The following is a 19284-nucleotide window of genomic DNA, read 5'->3' as shown; positions in this document are numbered from 1 at the left end:
ATACAACCATAATTAAATTATCTAATATTTACATAAAATGCCTTGAGCAATGCTTGGCACATAGTAGTCACTGCCTCAGTTGTCATTATCATTATTTCATGTCTTACAAGTGATGCTTTGTATATGTCAAATGCAGAGACTCTAAGGTGTGATTTGCTTTAGCAAGTTCAATCCAGTGCACCAAGGAGGAAAAACTCTAATATCCAAGGCATGTTTTATGTTACAATTCTCTTATTTAGGTTAGAAGGGCAAATAATTTAAAAAATGATCAAAGTGATTGAAAATATATATGTATATATATATGCATTATATATATATATATAGATATATAGATATAGATATAGATATAGATATATACACACACACACATACCTCTAGATAAACATCCCCAAAGCTATTACCTGAAATTGCAAATATTAAGAACAAATTAAAAGTAACTTTTGATAACTGTACCACAAATAAGTGTGCCACTGATTAAAGAGCCTATCCTCACATTGAATTAGTTCCAGACTGTGGTAAATTTGTTGCAACGTTATTAAAGTATTTCAGTATATATTTTATTTTTATAATAATAAATCTGATATTCTCTAATATCCTCTGGTTTGTCATATGTCATCCATGCATCATTCATTCCATTCACTTAAAGCATCATCTTCGTGTCCATGTATTTCTGCTGGTGACTGGTCAAGAGAAGTTGAGTCTTTGTATCTCATAGAACTCAGCTCTGAGTGTATCTCAGTTGTAGAGGCTTTCGCCCCCCAGAAAGCTTTCACTGCTGCCCTAAGGGAAAAAAACAAGAACGAAACAAAAACCATAATATGAAGTGAAAACAAAAACTAAATGAGACTCCTATTTACATTTTCTATATATAGATGTGTCTTTTATTCACAGTTCAGTTTTAGTTTGTAATGTACCAGCTGCATTGGGCTAGTAGATGAATGCTTGTACTTACCAGGGTGTAATGCTCATACAGACATTAGATATATTTTCATATAAATGAATTAGTAGATTACAATAATCAAGTTTTAAAGTTGTGAGAACTACAATTGAACAACACAAATATTCATTAAATAATTTTTTAAGGAATTGCCTTATGAATTCCTAAGAATTTTATTTAAACGCTCTCTCATGGCTAGGAAGAAAGTCATAAGATCATTTTTAAAAGCATCCACATAAGAGATGGGATAGCCTGAACTAGCATTGTCACAAGAGGAATGAAGGGAGCTGGACAATTTCAAGACACATGCTGGAGACATCATGGCCAGGATTTTTCACTAGATGAGGGAAGGGGAGATGAGGAGGATGTCAATCAAAGGTGACAATGCATCCTGGGCATTCACCTACCAATTAATAATTATGAAGATCAATACGAAGATCACAAATACACAGATAATGACTCCTATGGTCAGCACAAAAACTAGGACTGCATCAGTGTCTGGTCGGCTTGATCTTCTCATCTGCAATTCTAAAGAAAACACACACACCTGATGATTATTTCTACTGGAAACAAAAAAAAAAAAAAAGGAAAATCTAAATGGAAACTTTATATTTGAAAAAACAACTCTAAGAAAATACAAAAAGAATTAGTAGGAAGAAAATTGTTAATGAACTTTGTTTGGCATGTCTGAAATATGCATGTTTAAACATACAAAAAAGTCTGAAAGAACATACCAACAAACACCTATATTACCACCACCTAAATAGTTTCAATAATATTTTTACTATTCCTTCATTCATTCATCCATCCATCCCACTATTAATCCTTTAACTCATCTTACATTTTCATGTAATTTGCAGGCATCAGCACAATTTCCCCCAAATTCTGTAGGTGGCCTATCAATAGCTAGAATTCAACATTTGCTTATATTTTTTCTTTGACGTAAAATTTATGTGTAATGAATTGCACAAAGATCTTAAATGTACATTGCTTAGATTTGGAAAAGGCAAACACACTTATGTAACCACATGCTGATGGAGACAAAGAATGCTCCTATATCCCAGAAAGTTCCCTCAAGCCCCTTTGGGTTAATTCCTGCCCCAGCCCCAGAAGCAAACAGTATTGCATCTGTTCTTGTTTTCCACCAAGATTAGTTCTGTCTTTTCTATAACTTCATATGAATGGGCACATACACTGTATAACGCTTCTTTTCACTCAGCACAGTGTTAGAGATTCACCCCCAATGTTACATATAATGATGGTTTTTCTTTTTTATACAGAGTAGTCCTCCAATTTATTTATCCTGCCACTGGTGAATATTTAGACTGCTTCAGTTTAAAGCCTATTATATAGTCCTATGAACATTCTTGTAGAAGTCATTTTGTGAATATATATCAGTTCTGTTGGAAACCAAAGAATGGAATTGCTGGGTCATATAGGGTAGATGTATACTTAGTTTTCTAAGAAACGGTAAGGACTTTCTCAAACTGATTGTATTGGCTGTCCATGTCTTATGAGTTTCTCCCAGATTTTAGCTTGGCTACTCAATCTCCAAATGATTTTCTTTAAGTGAGCTCAAGTTTTTAAATTTTAATGAAGTCTTAATACATTCATTATTTCCTTTTACTGTGATCATTCTGTGAATCATGTCTAAGAAACTTTTCCTACTACTGAATCACACAGATTTTCCTCTATGTTTTCTTCTTAAAGATTTATGGGTTTAGTTTTATGCTTAGGATTATGATACATCTCTAATTTTTAATATGTTAAAAATATAAAACTGAGATCGAGGCTCATTGCTTTCTATGCAAATATCCATACACCACTCTTAAATTAAGCCTTCTCTCCCATATGTGTCTGCTCTATCTGCAAATAAGGCTACTAAAGAAACAAAGCTAGTGTACAGTATGTGTGGGAGCACTGCTACATTGTAAACTGGTGAAAAGCCAATTTATATCAAGGATTACTTGTTTTGTGAATTAAATCACTTTCTTATGGCTCTTTCTGTTCCCCAAATTCTAGAATCATTGAATAAAAAAATCTGAAAAGGACCATAGAAACCATCAGACCCAAATATCATTTTATACGGTTCAAGTAAAGCAAGGTCCAGAGAGATGTAATGTTTGCAAAATTTTTTGTTTTGACTATTTTGGTAAGTGCCAGTGTATCAGAAGTAGTCTCCTCTATGGAAAAATCTCAATTATTTTTCTGAATATTTTTTTCTGACCTTTAAACACCATGGATTATAACTCCCCATTTTCCCTAGTAATTCTAGAGTATAAACTCAATACAGTGATATTAAATAGTTCCAAGTATAATGGAAAAATTACATCCATGTTTGTATCCCAATTTTGATAGATTTAAAAATCTTTTTATCGTAAAATAATGTTAGATATATAGAAGTGAGGGTTTTTTTAAAAAAAAAAAAACTTAAAATTAAAAACACCTTGAGAACTAAAACCTGAGGAGAAATGCAAAAATTAGTTTCCATTTATGTACTACCCTGCAACATTAGCAGAGAGAGAAGGTAGAGAATGAGGCATATAAAGATTTTAGTTCATTACAACAGTAATCTTCTCTCAAGGGTTACCTAGACTGCTTTTACATCTATTGAAATTTTCTAATGGAAAATAGGTCAAATTTCAATACACTCACTTTTTAGATATAAACAAAGCTTATGTATATGTTAATGTCTTCGGGACACCATAACAAAGTACCACAAACTATGTGACTTAAAAACAACAGAAATTTATTGTTTCATAGTTCTGGAGGCAAAAAAAAAAAAAATAAGGGGGGAATTGTGATGGTAGGACCATGATCCCTCTGAAGGGTCTAAGGGAGGATCCTGTGTTGCCTCTTCCAGCTTCTGGGAGCCCCCATGTTCCTTGGTCTGTGGTAGCATACGTCCAATCTCTGTCTGTTTTCACGTGCCCGTCTCCTCATATGCCTATGTCTTCACACGGCACTCCTCTGCCTTTGTCTCTCTCCCCTCTTCAAATTCCCCTCTTCTTACAAGGAGACCAGTCACATTGGGTTAAGGCCTATCCTATTCTACTAGGATCTCATCTTAACTAATTACATCTACAATGATGGTCTTTCCAATTATGGCCACATTCTGAGTACTGGGAAAGGCAAGACTTCAAAGTCTCTTTTCTGGGGAAAGGGCACACAAACCAAGCCATAACAAGGCCTATTTATGAAAGACAGCTCTTGTGGGAGTGAAAAATGGTAATATATAAAATGGAAGCCAATACAATACTATGTGGACATTTCTAACCCAAACATTTGTTTGATGTCTAAACAGTCAAAAGGGTCTTTTACAGTGGTGTACCCAAATTGTAATTTTTGAAAGAATCTAATCGTGTTCTGAGAACATTTTGTTGTTCAACTACTGCATGCACTAAGACAACAAAGCTACCCCACCACCCCTAGGCTACAAAGTTAACTTCATCTCAATAAAGGACAGGCACATCTTGAGTTCTGTTCTCCAGCCCTTAACTTGCATCCTAGCAAATGCATTCTCCTTTCTAATCATGAGAGGAGTATGTAGCATCTTGCAACATTAGCCAAGAGAAGGTGGAGAGTAGTTTAGACTACTCACTACTAACCAGTTCTCCCAGGACCCAGGAAGTGAGGACAAGGGCCAAGAATGGTCCAGCGGCTTTCATAATATCATAAACTAAGGCTAGCTGAGATAATTTTTAGTTTGCTACTTTGGTCCTCTCTTCTGTCGTTTTTTTAGTACTTTATTGAAATTATCCTTTTAGTGTTATTAGCTTTAACCATGAAGATTTTTTTAAGTTGCTAAATAGCACATCAAAGGAAGTTTAAATAGTAAATAGTTTATATTTTTTAGAATCACCCCCAAAACACTTAACCCTGTTCTCATTTGAATAAAGATACCACATTACATTATGTTTGGTATCTCTAGACAATAGCTGAAGCCATTTACCTGGGGTACAAAAATAGCTTCAGGAAATCCATAAGCTCTCTTAAAATTACATATAACTTTTACCATGTTTGTATATTGAACATTTTTCTCTGAAGAAGATCCAGAGCCTTGATTGGATTCTCAAAAGAACTTGTGATCAAGTCCCCCACGCCTCTAACAAAAATGACAACATTATAAATGGTTAAGAGCACCTACATAAAAGGAAATGATTACCTGGATCAAAAGACATCATACAATACAAAAGACATCATAGATTAAACTGAAAGGACATGAATGCAGATCCATCTCACAAGGGAAACAATGTACAACATGTAAAATTATGTTCAGGACAAGATTTGCCTTTTGTGATACAGAGACATGCATTACTGCATTATCAAAAAAATATTTTCTTCAAATAGATAATTTTTAAAGAAAAGTGCTCTGACTTCGTGTTTCTTAATTTTTAAAATTAATTTTATTATTTTTCTGTGCTAAGAGTTTTGTAAGCATTCATGAGAATTCCATTAATCCACTTTCACTTTTATGATGGAAGTAAATGCAAGAATATATATATTTCAAGTTAAAAGCCTGGTCTTAAAGGACCAGTTTCCCAAAGTGAGCCACATTTAATGCTACTTTGTGAAAAATAAGTTAATTATTATCTGGTAGAAAAGCTTCAATGATATAAACCAGTGTTTCTCAGCACTGTGGACACCAGCAGCAACAGCATCACCTGGGAACTTGTCAGAAAGGCAAATTTGCATGCCATTTCTAGTCCAGACCTACTCAAACAGAAGCACTGAGTTGGGCTGGATAGAGACTTGTGTCTTAACAAGCTCTCCAGGTGATTTTGATGCTTTTTGAAGTGTAAGATATAAGCAAACCAAAATATTGCTGTGCACTTACCATTAGATGTATAGACTATGAATTTAATAGATGCTACCATTTCAGAATTATCCATGGTGTCACACTGGAAAGCCAAGGGGTGGATATCTCTTTGTACATCCAGGATTGCTGAATCATTTGCAAGTATAACAGGTTGCTATTAAAACAAAACAAAACAAACAAACAAAAAACAAAGTATCAATGTTCTTCCCTACACTTAAGGTCAGAAAACCATTACTTCCTTCAAAAAAAGAAGAGTCACTGACTCTTGGAGCCTAGTATGCTAATTAATTGTGCACATGGATTTTGGAGTCAGAAAATCCAGACTTCAAATCTCAATGCTACCACTTCCTATCTGTATGACTGTAGACAAGTTATTCTCTACACATCAGTTACTTATATATACAATGGTATAGCAACCGTAGGGTTGTTATATGCTTAAGAAGAGCGAGTTGGTGCATGTTTGTAGTTCCAGCTACTAAAGGGGCTGAGGCAGGAGAATAACAAGTTGGAGGCCAGCCTCAGTGACATGGCAAGACCCTGAGCAACTTAGTGAAACCCTGTCTCAAAATAAAAAATACAAAGGGCTGGGGATGTGGCTCAGGGGTTAAGCTACTCTGGGTTGAATCCCCAGTACCTGGCAAAATTCTTTACCTAGTATTAGCTACTGCCATTAATATACAACTCCTTTAAAAATAAATAAAAACCTTACTTACAAAATAAAAATAGTTCATATTATATGGATGTTTAAAAGTTCTATTTCTAGTTGACTTTAAGACATATAGAATGTCTTAAATCTCACTGAATAGTGAAAAAAATTTGAATTCCAATATTATTTTCCTCTTTTGCAAAATGCATTTAAATAGAGTTTTCTGAGAGTTATCTAAACTGGGATACAAACTTTATCACTCACTAGGAAAGCACCAGATTACATATGTTCATTACTTACTTGGTCTGCCCTTAGAAGTTTCCACATATATTTGTAACGATTTACAGGAGATATATGAACACATGCCAATCTAACACTTTCAAGACTTTCTGAAATTGGTTTACCCCCTGAACAAAAGAAAAATCAAATACATAAATATCATTGGGCATTATAAGTTGCTTCACATATGTCATTACTTTTAAAAGTCACTCCCAGTCATAAAAATCAATTAGATATTGCAAGTTACCAAATCTTAAAATTGGGAGCTGGAATGTAGTGGGGTAAGAGAAGAGTGATGAAGACAATAATAAAGTCACCAAAAAAAGCAAGTGAGGAGACACAATGTCTCTCAGTTTTTTAATGCAGAATAAATTCTAGAGAAGAGGTAAGGGCAATCAGTGATCTGTTACACTGAACTTTGAGGTCTGCTAGTAGCTTCCAATTTACTGGTTAGGAAACCTCATTAGAGATATTAAAATGTCAGAATAGCATAATTGGATGCTGAACAGACCTCAAAGTTTCCAATTTAAGATTTACCAACCCACTGATAAAATGCCATGACCAAAACATCAAAAGTGTTCCACTTGAGGACAGACTCAACCACAGACCCCAAGTATAGAGAGAGGGTCCAGTATACAGCAGATAAATATATCTGTTAAATTTTAGATGTCACTGAAAAATGTAAAGCAAAAGCAGAAAGTTACTCACAGTTATAAGTGTCTAGAGAATGGAAATTAAATTGTAGATTTCCTTTCAACGCATCCACTGGCTGTCTCCTTGTATTCAGTGGCAATCTGAGGGTAAGGGTGTTTCCCTGAGATGAACTCTTCCCCTCTGTCACCCGCCAATACTTACAGCCACAATCTGCTGGTCCACGGCATTCTTCTACTCGAACAATACACTTGGATTCGCCTCCAGGGCATCCATTTGTTAATATAACTTCTCTAACACCAACACCTTAGGTAGAAAGAAATGGGCAAATGTTAAGAAAAAAACAAACTGAAGAAGGTCTTTACTTTCTCACCCAGGTCTGGCTTATCTTTTCTTGCTTCCTTTTTAAAATTTATTAATTGTTTAGACTTTTCTCTTAATTTCAGAAAGTTAACTCCTAAATTCACAGTGATAACATTTAGAATTTTCTGCAGCTCCTTGTTTGTAATAATTTCATAAAACAGTATTTTCTCAAATTAATTACATAAAACACTGGTCATTCTACAATCATCTACGCATTTGAAAATGGTACATTAAATAAAATGAAAAGGACCTCTTTTTTCTTTTTCTATCTTATTGGCACATTTATAATCATACATAGTAGTTGGGTTCATTCTGACAAAACCGTACATACATGGAATTTGATTTCAGTTCCCATTCCCCAGATTTTCCCTCCCCTCCTTTCTCTCCATATACTCCTCCTTTCTCTTCTTTACTGATCTTCCTTTGTCTCATTTACTTATTTATTTTTGATGGGTTCTTTCTACTTATATGTAAAGGTGAAATTCCATGTGCTGTGTTTATATATGCATCTAACGTGATTTTGTTAAATTCATTCCACATTTCCTCCCTTTTTTATTGTCCCTCCTCCCTCCCTTTTGATCTTCTTCTACTCCATGGACTTTGTCTATATTTTTATAATATCCAGTTCCCCCCTCCTTCTTTCCCTTGTTTTGTTCTAGCTTCTATCTATGAGAGAAATATTTAAATCTTGATTTTGTGAGAATGGCTAAACACAATGTTCTTCATTTCCATCCATTTACCAGAAAATGCCATAATTTCATTCTTCTTCATAGCTGAGTAAGACTTCATTGTGTATAGATACTACATTTTCTTTACCATTCATCTGCTGATGGATACCTCGGTTGATTCCATAAGTTGGCTATTGTGAATTGTGCTGCTATAAACATCAAGGTGGCTATATCACTATAGTATGCTGATTTTAATTCTTTTCAGTAAACACCAAGAAGTGGAATAGCTGAGTCATATGGTGGTTCCATTCCTAGTTTTTTGAGAAATCTCCATATTGCTTTCCAGAACGGTTGTATTCATCTATAGTTCTACCAACAATATACAATGTACTTTTTCCCCACGTCTTTGCCATCATTTATTATTTTTTGTGTTCTTGATAACTGGCATTTTGACTGGTTTGAGATGAATTCTCAATGTAGTTTTGATTTGTATTGCCCTGATTGCTAGAGACGTTGAACATTTTATCATATATTTATTGGCTCTTTGTGCATCTTTTGAGAAATGTCTGTGTAGTTCTTTTGCTGGTTTATTGATTGGGATATTTGTTCTTTTTTCTTAATTTTTTTTTTGCAGTTGTAGATGGATAGCACAGCCTTATTTTGTTTATTTTTATGTGGTGCTGAGGATCAAACCCAGAGGCAAGCGTTCTGCCACTGAGCTACAGTCCCAGCCAAGGATATTTGTTGTTTGTTTGTTGGGTGTTAGGTGGTTTTAGTTGTGCATATGTTTTGGATAGCAATCCCCAGTCAGAGGAACAGCTGACAAAGATTTCCTCCCATTCTGTACACTCTCTCTCTTCATGTGATGTCTTTACTACAGAAGTTTTTAGAAACTTTTAATATGCTAATAAATTAGTATGCTATTATGTATAAATTCTTGTTAATCTAAGATGCAAAGATTTTACATGTTAACATCTTTGAAATCAGAATACATTAATATAACTGTGGTATGACAGCATTTTTTCTTTTTAGAATACATAAAATGTGCTTCTTACAGAAAATAAAATTAGGTTTGATGAAACACAGTAGTACACAGAATTTTGCAAACTTATTTGACTGTGAACCTTTTCAGAGTGGGGGCATGGAACTTCTGGAGAAAAATCCAAAATCATATTTTACCATAAATGATACTTTTTAATATTTAGATTGATAGTCTCTGTGTTAAATATAGACAAGATAACTTATTAATAACCAAATCTCCATTTCCAGCAAGATAATTTTTGTTACAAGAAACCAAATCTTTTACTAACCAATCCTAGAATTCTGAGTCAGGCTTTAATTGCAATAATTGAGGGAGATGATAAATTCTGGATCAGCAACACTGCTGAATACATTTGGTGTTAAGACTGCAAGGTCACAAGCTAAGCAAGATTCCTTGATTTCCTTGTCTACCAGATTACCTCTTTCAGCCTCTACAAGGTATTAATCATAAAACCCATTCTCAAGGGATAGAAAAGTTGAAGATTAGAACAGTGGCTTACAATAGTGCTTCTCAAATTTAAGAGTACATGCAAATCACATGGAGTTCTTACTAAAATGCAAATTTTGATTCGTCTGTCTTGAGTATGTCTAAGATTATGCATTTTTAACAAGCTCCTTGGTGATGCTAATGTAGCCATTTTATGGACCACAGTCTGAGTAACGAGAGAGGACTTCCTATGGGACAGGAGGATGGAAGGTGAAAGTGTCTTTTGATTAGGAGGGAGCTGAATCAGGCACTGTGGTACATGCCTGTAATCCCAGAATCTTGGGAGGCTGAGGCAAGAGGATCATCAATTCAAGGCCAGCTTCAGCAATTTAGTGAGACTCTGCCTTTTAAAATAAATAAATAAATAAGGCTGGGGATGTAGCTTAGTAGCAGAACACTTGTCCAGCATGTATGAAACTTTAGGTTCAATCCCTAGTGATGGCAAAATAAATAAACAAATTAATTAAAAGAGATGGCTGAGAATGGCTTTCGTATGGCTCCACTTGAATTTATGATAGGTGCTTCTTTTGAGGCACAGTCTTATTCTGAAATGCACAAATATTTTCCAAGCAGGTATTTTATATACTTATTTAAACACAGCTCACTGAGATATGTGGCAGGTATGCGATTTTCCAAGTAACACCTAAATATCTGCCCAAATATTGGAAAAAAGTGTCTAAGTGTTAAAATATTTTTTAGGAGTTAAATAGAATTTTCACTAAAACCTTTTTCTTTTCTATGTACTTAATATAAACTGACAATACTTTTAACATTTTAGATCTGAAATATTACATTTTTGGTTTATTTTTTTCTTTAGAACTTATAACCACCTAGTTTATCACTAACATATTATTTGTCTTGTCCTACTAAAATATACATTCTTTGAAGGTAAAAAGTTTTGTTTTGTTTTGTTTTTCACTATTTTATCCACAGCCCCTATAACAATGCCTGATACATAGTAACCCAAAAAAAAACTTGATTTAAAAAAATCAATTTTGAGAGAATAAATATACAATTTTTAAAGCATGCCTTTAACAAATAAAAAAACATTAATTATTGGAGGTGTCATGAAAAATAATTTTTTTACCTGCAAAAAATTTCAAGCAAGTAGCAAGAGAAAGATATAAGCTACAAATGAGTAATCATATGTTTATTACATAGATTCCCCTAATTTTGACTCTTACTTATATAAAGTAAAAACCAGGTTTAAAACTACTTTAAGAGATTGAAAGAAGAGTAGTTGCCAGAAACTGGAAGAAGTGGAAAGTTAGTTTAAATGGGTGTGAGATTTTAGTTCATGGTGTTGACAAAGTTCAAAATGGATAGTGGTGATGGTTGTACAATAATATGAATATGCTTAAGGCCACTAGATTTTATATATATAAATGGTTAAAGTAGTAAATTTTATTTTGGAGGTATTTTATCATAATTTTTTTAAAAAGCTACCTCAAATAAACACAATTCAGGTATAATTTTTGACCAAAAGTTTGCTCCCAAAAATCTTGATCAAGATCTGCATGAATTTTTCTGTCTTCTTATCCTCTAGTTATTGTTCTACCTTTCTTCTGGTCACTGTCACTTTGTCTACAGCAGACCATTTAAGATGAACTTAATTTCATTGTTAATTATCTAATGTTTCTCAGTGCCCTCATTTATGGCAGGGGTTATCAAAGGGTAGTCCTCTATTCAGCCATAAAGAGTGAAATTATGTCATTTGCAGGAAAATGGATGAAACTGAGGGCATTGTGTTAAGTAAAATAAGGCAAATTCAGAAAGTCAAGGGTTCTTATTTTTTCTCTCATTTGAAGAAACTAGGAAGAAAAATAAATAAATAAAGGTCGGGGTGGGGATCTCACAAAAATAGAAGGGGACCAGGAGGAAATGGAAAAGAACTAGATAATAAGTTAATCAAATTATATTGTTTTATTGTATATATGTATAAACATTAAACAACAAATCCCACTATTATGTATAATTATAATGTGTGAATGAAAATACCTAGAAAAAATTAAAAGATGGACCTTTAACCATCAGGCTGAGCTTCATTGTCAGCTGAAATGCAAATTCTTAGGCCCATCCACAGGTCTAGGGAGTTGGAAACTATTGAGTAGGCCCCACAAACTGTTTTAATAAGCCTTTTAGGCACTTGGAATAGATGTTTGAGAAACATTGACCTATAATTGCATATAAGCCTTAATCCTACCCCCGTGTTAAGAGATTTTGTGTCCAATTTCCGTCCATAGAATGATCAACGTAAGTCTTATTCTTTTAACATCATCTTTCCCACAAAGCCAATACTTTTTTCCCCAAAAAAACATGACGTATAAATTGGAGAAATTGGAATAGATGATTACAAATAAGCATATTTCTTGATAGATTTGCCAGCACATTATGTGGGAAGACATCTGTGAGATGCATTGGAAAATCTCTCATCTTATGAACATCTGTGAAATGGAGAAGATTTCACTTTGGTGAAGACAGTTTATGTGCCAAAAAAATAATAGGGAGTTAGCTTAAAATAAAACTTGGGGGTTGCAAACTGGAAATATCTTGCGTTTTGAAGCAAATCAGCTGAGTGTTGTGTGTAAATTATAGTTGTTAGACATAGAAAGCAATGAGAGATGAATGAAAGTACACAAATTACAAGTAAACAATTACCACATTATCTGTTTTTACCTTCCCTCCCCCCAAAATTAGATTATTCGCCTGCTCTTTTCTACTTACCACACGTTACTGTGCACATTCCAAATTCAACTTCTTTGACTATTGTTTTTTTCGGACCTAAATATAAAGTATAAAGATACAGTATTTAATCATATGAAGACTTTTCTAAGTGAAAAACCTCTGACTTGGGATGGGGGATACAAATACTTAACATATGGGCAGCAGGTAATTTTAAAAAAAAATTCTATTAAACCAGAGAAGCAAAGCCATTTCTCATGCATTTACTATTATCTAAATCAAAAGAAGCCTTAACTTTTAAGGAAGTTCATGAAACTAGGGAATAACCTGCAAAGAAGGTTTATATTTAAAACTTGTATATAACTTAAGGTTTTTTTTTTTAATCAGTTAATACATGGTGAGTTAAAAGTCTATTGAAAATCACAAAAAATACAAAAGGCCTTAGAATTTTAAGAAATGAGAACAATTTTTTTCTAATTAAAAGAAATAAAATTTTTTTCAAAAACTCACAAAAAACAGTGCATAATTTTCATCCAAAAAGAAGTCTTATGCCAATTGTTCATTAAAGTTATAAGTGATGGATTGGTTTTACTCACTTTCCAGATTAAAATGGAAAATTTCAATAGTTCTAAGAACATATTTCAGTGCTTTATTTAGCAGGATAATCACAGAGTATACAACTTTGAGAAGCTAAAAATTCTTGATTCTAAATCCCGTTCTCTTTTTCTAATCATTTGAAGAAGTTGGCATGAATTCCACTAAATATCTTATATAACCAATTCTTCATAGCTCAGATTAGGACTGAAATCTTTCTATAAAAAAACAAATGAGGTATAAGAAAAAAAATTATAAAAGGCAATGTATCTCGGGGCAACAAATCACATAGAAAAGTACATTGAATTTCAAGTCCAAAAAGCTACTTCTAACACTAACAAGCTCTTTGAGTTTGGGCAAATTAATTAAATTCTGTCATACCTAGTTAACCTTTGTTACATTTGGAAAGGAAACCCTATCTGATTTGATATTGTAGGAATTAAATAAGATAATGCATACAAAATAATTCTATAAATTGTTTAGCACTATAAACATGCCAAAGTTGTCATAATTATGCAAATTAAGCTTGTTTTGTAGTTATTAATATCACATGGTATTGATATTTTTCCTATTTTGAATTATTGTAAAACCTCAATAGTTCCATAAGCTTTTCATTCTGTACTCACAAGCATCAAATATAGTTACTTTGAATGCACAGGAGGTACTCAATACATATAAGTAAATCAGTTATTGACCTTGTTAAATAAATGATTTAGACTATCATAACTTATTAATTTTGAACTGACTTTTTATGCTTGAAATGCTTAAATACTTTCAACTGGCACATAATAAGAAATAAGTTAAAAGCTAAAGCCTGAGCATAAAAAACATAGGTAAGAGAATGCGTACTAGACTACTCACAGCTTCTTTTTACAATCCATTACTCAATTAGCTCTACTATTTACTACCTATACTGCTTTGAGAAATTATTCAATTTCTTCTAACTTGAGCTTCATTATAGGAAAAAAAAAATGAGATTGAGTCAGAAGACTCTAAAGTCCTTTTTAGCTTTAATGTTCTTTGATGTATTAAATGTCCATTAGGTCACTTCAATGTTTTTTTTTTTGTTTGTTTGTTTGTTTTTTGTAACTATATGTATCTGGACTTCAGTGTGACATTTGTAAAAATTTCCCATTATACACCAATGAATAAAAAGGGAAAATATGATCTGAATGTCAGCAAAGTTTGATGTATAATTGGCCAAACAGGATGATGCACAGATGCTAATTCGTCAGTTGGCGGGAATGTGGTAGAAGTGATGTGTCATGGGGCTCTGTCCTGTTCAACATTTTTATTAATGACCTGAAAAAAAAGAACCCTGATATCATGCTGACTGAATCCAGAATTCTGCAAAGCTATGAAGGATAGCAAATGTGTTCAAAGGTAAATCTGTATCTAAAAATGAAAGGGTGAAGAATGGGCAAATGCCAAAAAAGGAAATCTTAGGAGAATAAAAAGTCCTATACCTAGAGCTCAAAAGTTAACTATCAGAAATATTGTATGGATTGTCTTAATTTGATAGAAAAAAAGGTAAAAAAAATGAATAGAATCCAACAGTTAGTTCAATAAGAGGCAAGAATGTGGTAAGGCTTCTCCACTAACCACTGACCCACATCCCTATCCCTTTTTTATTTTTAATTTTGAGACAAGAGTTTTGCTAATTTGCTTAGGGCTTCACCAAGTTGCTGAGGATGACTTTGAATTTGTGATCCTCCTGCCTCAGCCTCCCAAGTGCTGAGATTATAGGCATGTGCCACTGTGCCCAGCTTTTTGGACCCTTTGAAATCTAATGATACACACACACACACACAAACACACATGGTATAAATATAATTTTAAAGATATATAAAAGGATAAAAGGCATAAGGATACAAACCTAATATCTTCATAATTTTCCTTTATTTTGAAACATTTTATTATTTTATCATCTGTAATGATGTTATTTTATCATCACTCATTAATTATTCACAACTATTTTTTAAAAAGACTAAAATAATAAAATTGAAGAAGGATTGGCATTGCCTAAAATGATGATGTATTTATGAAGTAAATCATAGCTATTGCATCAGTTTTCTTATTGCTTTGCCCAAAGCATCACGTTACCCCAGGAATATATGAAACAAGTCTAAAGACACTTTTCATGTAGGCTATTTCTGGTTTTCATTAAATAAAATACAGACTTTAGAATTTTTCATTTTTTTGCCCATAATGGTAGAGAAGAAAATTGATGGAGAAAAACATTTCTAAATTATTGAATGAGTCAGAAGATGAACACAGACAGCAGAACTTTAGATGAAAATGGTAATGGTGAAATTGATTGTATAAACAGAATCTCAGTGAGAGATGATAGTATCTTAGGTGACTATCCTGGATAATTTTTTTTTTAAACAAGGAGTGAGCATTGTATTTCTAAGAATGAAAGAAAATATGGTGTTCTCATCCAGTTATATTTTTGATAGGAAGAATTTGATCTTGAAATATTTTGTGACAACAAGACCATACTGTTTTCTAAAAGGTTGTGGACAGTATTCTTTTTTTTTTTTTGCATGATGTTTATGCACAAAGATTTACTTGACAAGATTTGAAAATGGACAAACTATGATGACACGTATAAATAAAGGTGACTGGAAAGAAATAGATGGGTTAGAAATGAATAAAACTCATTGAAGGGAGAGGGAGCATGGGAGGAATTGATGAACTCTAGGTAGGGCAGAGGGGTGGAAGGGGAAGGGAGGGGGCAGGGGGTTAGTAATGATGGAGGAATGTGATGGACATCATTATCTAAAGTACGTCTATGTAGACATGAGTTGGTGTGAACATACTTTATATACAGAGATATCAAAACTTGTTCTAGTATGTAATAAGAATTGTGATGCATTCCGCTGTCATGTATTTAAAAAATAAAACCAATAAAAAGACAATGATCATTTGTTATACTAAATTAGTTTTGTTAAATAAAATTTTGCTAGTTTAAAAATAGAAAATAAAAAACTCATTGAATTAATCATTTCAATTGCTGTTTATAAACTGAAAATGAAAGTGTTCGGCAATTATGCAGCAAAAAGATGGCATTCATCTCTTTAACAAAACACGTGCCTTCAAAGTTTTCAAAAGTATTGTGCTTTGACAATATAAGTGCAAAAAGAACCAGAGTAATGATAATCCAGACTTTATGAGACATGTACTTGAAATCTGGAATCAGTATTTATATGATGGATATATTACAGGTTCATGCTTAACAGTTTGAGCATTTAGTTTTATTCAAACTTCTTTCAAGTTAGGTTGTGAATACCTTCAAAACTAAGATACAAGGAATAAAAATTTGGGTTTTGGTGTGTTTATATTTTTATTAAAATTTCTAACAAAGTTGTTTTCACTAACCCTTTATTCTTACTTTTGGAAATTATTTGTAAAATTATTTAAAAGTGAAAAATATAATAGTTCACTGGATAGTAATGGTGATGCCTGGTTTTACTGGTCCTCCAGAATTAGAAGAGCTGTGCAAATTTTAACAAGAGTCCTGAAAATTTTCTGGTTGTTTATAGTTCTAGCTTCTCAATCTACCCAGATAAAACACCCATGCATGAAATTATACGTCTCTCAAGTCCACAGATGAGGAAACTTAGACACTGAGAGAATAAGTAACTTATCTACACTTGAGTTTGAATGTAAGGCATTGTAACTTCATCACCTGGGTTTAACTTAATAATATTTACCATTTTACAGCTAGAAGTATCCCTTCATTAGTTTAACACTAAAGTCATTCACTCAATTTCTTTGAAAAATAGACTGAAGCAATAGCTACACTGCTTTAGAACATATGCTGCCCTTCTCATCTTTCTTTTTCACATTTCCAAAGTCAAGGACCTTTTCAAACTCTCTATAATGTAATCAAGGCGGTTCAAGCCTGGATCCTACTATTAAACTCAGATAGTCAATTTCTTTCCATGCTGAGGGTCACTATCTATCATTGGGAAATAAAACAAAGGCTGATAGACACAGCACCCACTCCGTACATATAGATTGAGGAGACAAAAGAATGCTAAGAATACTAAAAGAATTTAGCATCAGCTGGGTCATTTATGGGGAAAGGGAATCATCCTCTTGAAGACTGCAAACCTGCAACTGACCTTTTACCCACCAGCATGTGAGTTACTGATCAATATAACATGTACAGCAGCTTGTCAAGTTTTATTGCTTAATGAGCCAACAGTATAAGGCAAATTTATGTACCAAGCACAGGCTCATTCTCCCTTGGTTAATATGTTATTATCTAACAATGCCATTAGTTGAATCCCCTGATAAATGTTTTCTACTGCCACCATTCCTTTGTTGAAGCTAAACATACAAATAAAACAAAATACAACAGTGTGAAAGTGCTCAGTGGTAAGGGGCTGCACAAAGCTGACATGGCCTATACATGGGCAGTTTTGTGGGCTATCTAGATGTGTCACAGTAAAGGGAATTATAAATTCCATTGAGTTCCCACCCTAAGGGGAAATGTGGAAAGAAAGAGGGCTACCAGCAATTTCGAACTTTAAAAACAACAACAAAAACTACAATGGGGAGGGGAAATTATTGCAACAAGAGTCAAAACCAAGATTTCCCCTTGGTAGGAAGCTACCTTCACCCCTTTAAAAAAAGTTTTTCTTTCTCCAAAGCAATATTTAAAACTATTTCTTAGGTAGCTTCTACATATGCTTATTTGGTTAACTTGCTTGGACAATCAGCACATCCTTCTTCAAAGCTATAAGATGCACAAAATGGATAAACGCAGGGCTGATATATGCAAGAAAGCTCTACAAATGGTAACAAAGGTGATTCTCATTATTATTGGGCAAATAAAGAGTCAGCTTTTTGCCCTCAACAGGTGCCTCTGGGGGCCTGTCAAGGAGCCTCCTGCTCTCACCAGCTTCCTCGTTATCAGGCAGAGGGCCCTCGTTGTTGTCCCCTTCGCTTTCGTTGTTGTCACCGGTGTCCTCCTCGCTGTCGCTGTCGCTCTCGCTATCGCCTTCGCTTTCGCCCTCGTGGGCCTCGTGGGGCTCATGGGCCTCGGGGCCCTCGTGGGGATCGTGGGCCTCGTGGACCTCGTGGATCTCGTGGACCTCGTGGGCCTCGTGGACCAAGGGGGGTTCCTGGATGGCGGTGACATTGGTCCCACCCGAGGACTGGAAGCCCGCCAGGAGCAGCCAGCCCACGGTCAGTAGCAGCCCTGCGGAGCAGCCCGCGCCCCCGGAGCTCATGGTTCTCTGCCCCGACGGCCGCCCAATGCACGCTCACAGCCCCGGCTCCAAAGGAGAGGCGCTTCGAAGAGACCTGCCACGCCGCACTCGACTAGGAACCCCTGCGTCGCGCCCAGGCAACCATTGAGTCGTCACGGCTCGTCACCACCATCCCGGTGGGGCCGCGCCGGGGCAGACGCCTGGAACCGCGCAGAGCCATGCGGTGCAGCTGGTCACCCGCGCACCGGGGTGCGGGGATGCGGGGTGCTGAGGGCCCTTGCTGCCAGCCTCTTCGCGCAGCTTGCTTGCTTGCTTCTAAGACATTCCCTTTGAGTGCTTCCTATGTTTACTCTCTCCAAACTGGACTCCTTAGACCCTCAAGCACTATTCATGTGATGTGGCTGCAAAATTACCTGTCCAAAATATCCAACTAGGGACGACGTGACAAGAAGGATTCGCCACAGCCTTATTAAGTATGGTGCCCTTAACTAGATCCATAACTGCAGGTGAGGTTCGCTTTGTAGAAAATATAAGTGAGCATTTTGTTTCTTCGATTTGTGCACTATTGTGACTGCAATGCAATCACGTATTCACCTTTTAAGATTGTGTGCAGCATCATCAGCTCCATGTGAAGGACCTCAAGACCCCAGGCCCAACATTAGGAAAACTAACCCCTGTGCCCTGAAGCTGCAAGATGTTCCCTTACACAACCCCCATGTCAAAACCCCACCAGCTGCACGTAGCACTTCAAGTCTCGCATAATGTTACCACAAGATGTTCCATAGAGATAACCCCGGAAGGGCCAAACTTAAGCAAACATGGTAAAAACAGGAACTAAAAGGACAGGGTGCAATTTTATGGTTTTTCCGAGAACATAAAGTGGAAAAAACAAGTT

General features: G+C 34.9%; 1 protein-coding gene across 1 annotated transcript; it reads right to left on the bottom strand.

Annotated features, from left to right (window-relative positions):
- Positions 1 to 393: 393 nt before the first annotated feature.
- Spaca1 (sperm acrosome associated 1) lies at positions 394 to 18410 on the bottom strand. The gene is made up of 8 exons (XM_015498129.2): positions 18291 to 18410; positions 18077 to 18200; positions 12616 to 12672; positions 7537 to 7638; positions 6703 to 6809; positions 5775 to 5910; positions 1345 to 1465; positions 394 to 780 (listed from the first exon to the last, which is right to left on the bottom strand). Exons 1-8 carry the CDS (start codon positions 18408 to 18410, stop codon positions 624 to 626), a joined length of 924 nt encoding a protein of 307 aa, XP_015353615.1. The 3' UTR covers positions 394 to 623.
- Positions 18411 to 19284: the final 874 nt, after the last annotated feature.

Source organism: Marmota marmota, unplaced genomic scaffold (assembly GCF_001458135.2).
Source record: "Marmota marmota marmota unplaced genomic scaffold, marMar, whole genome shotgun sequence".
Classification (NCBI taxonomy): domain Eukaryota; kingdom Metazoa; phylum Chordata; class Mammalia; order Rodentia; family Sciuridae; genus Marmota; species Marmota marmota.
Note: the sequence above shows the minus strand (reverse complement) of the source record. Positions and strands in the feature narration are given on the sequence as shown.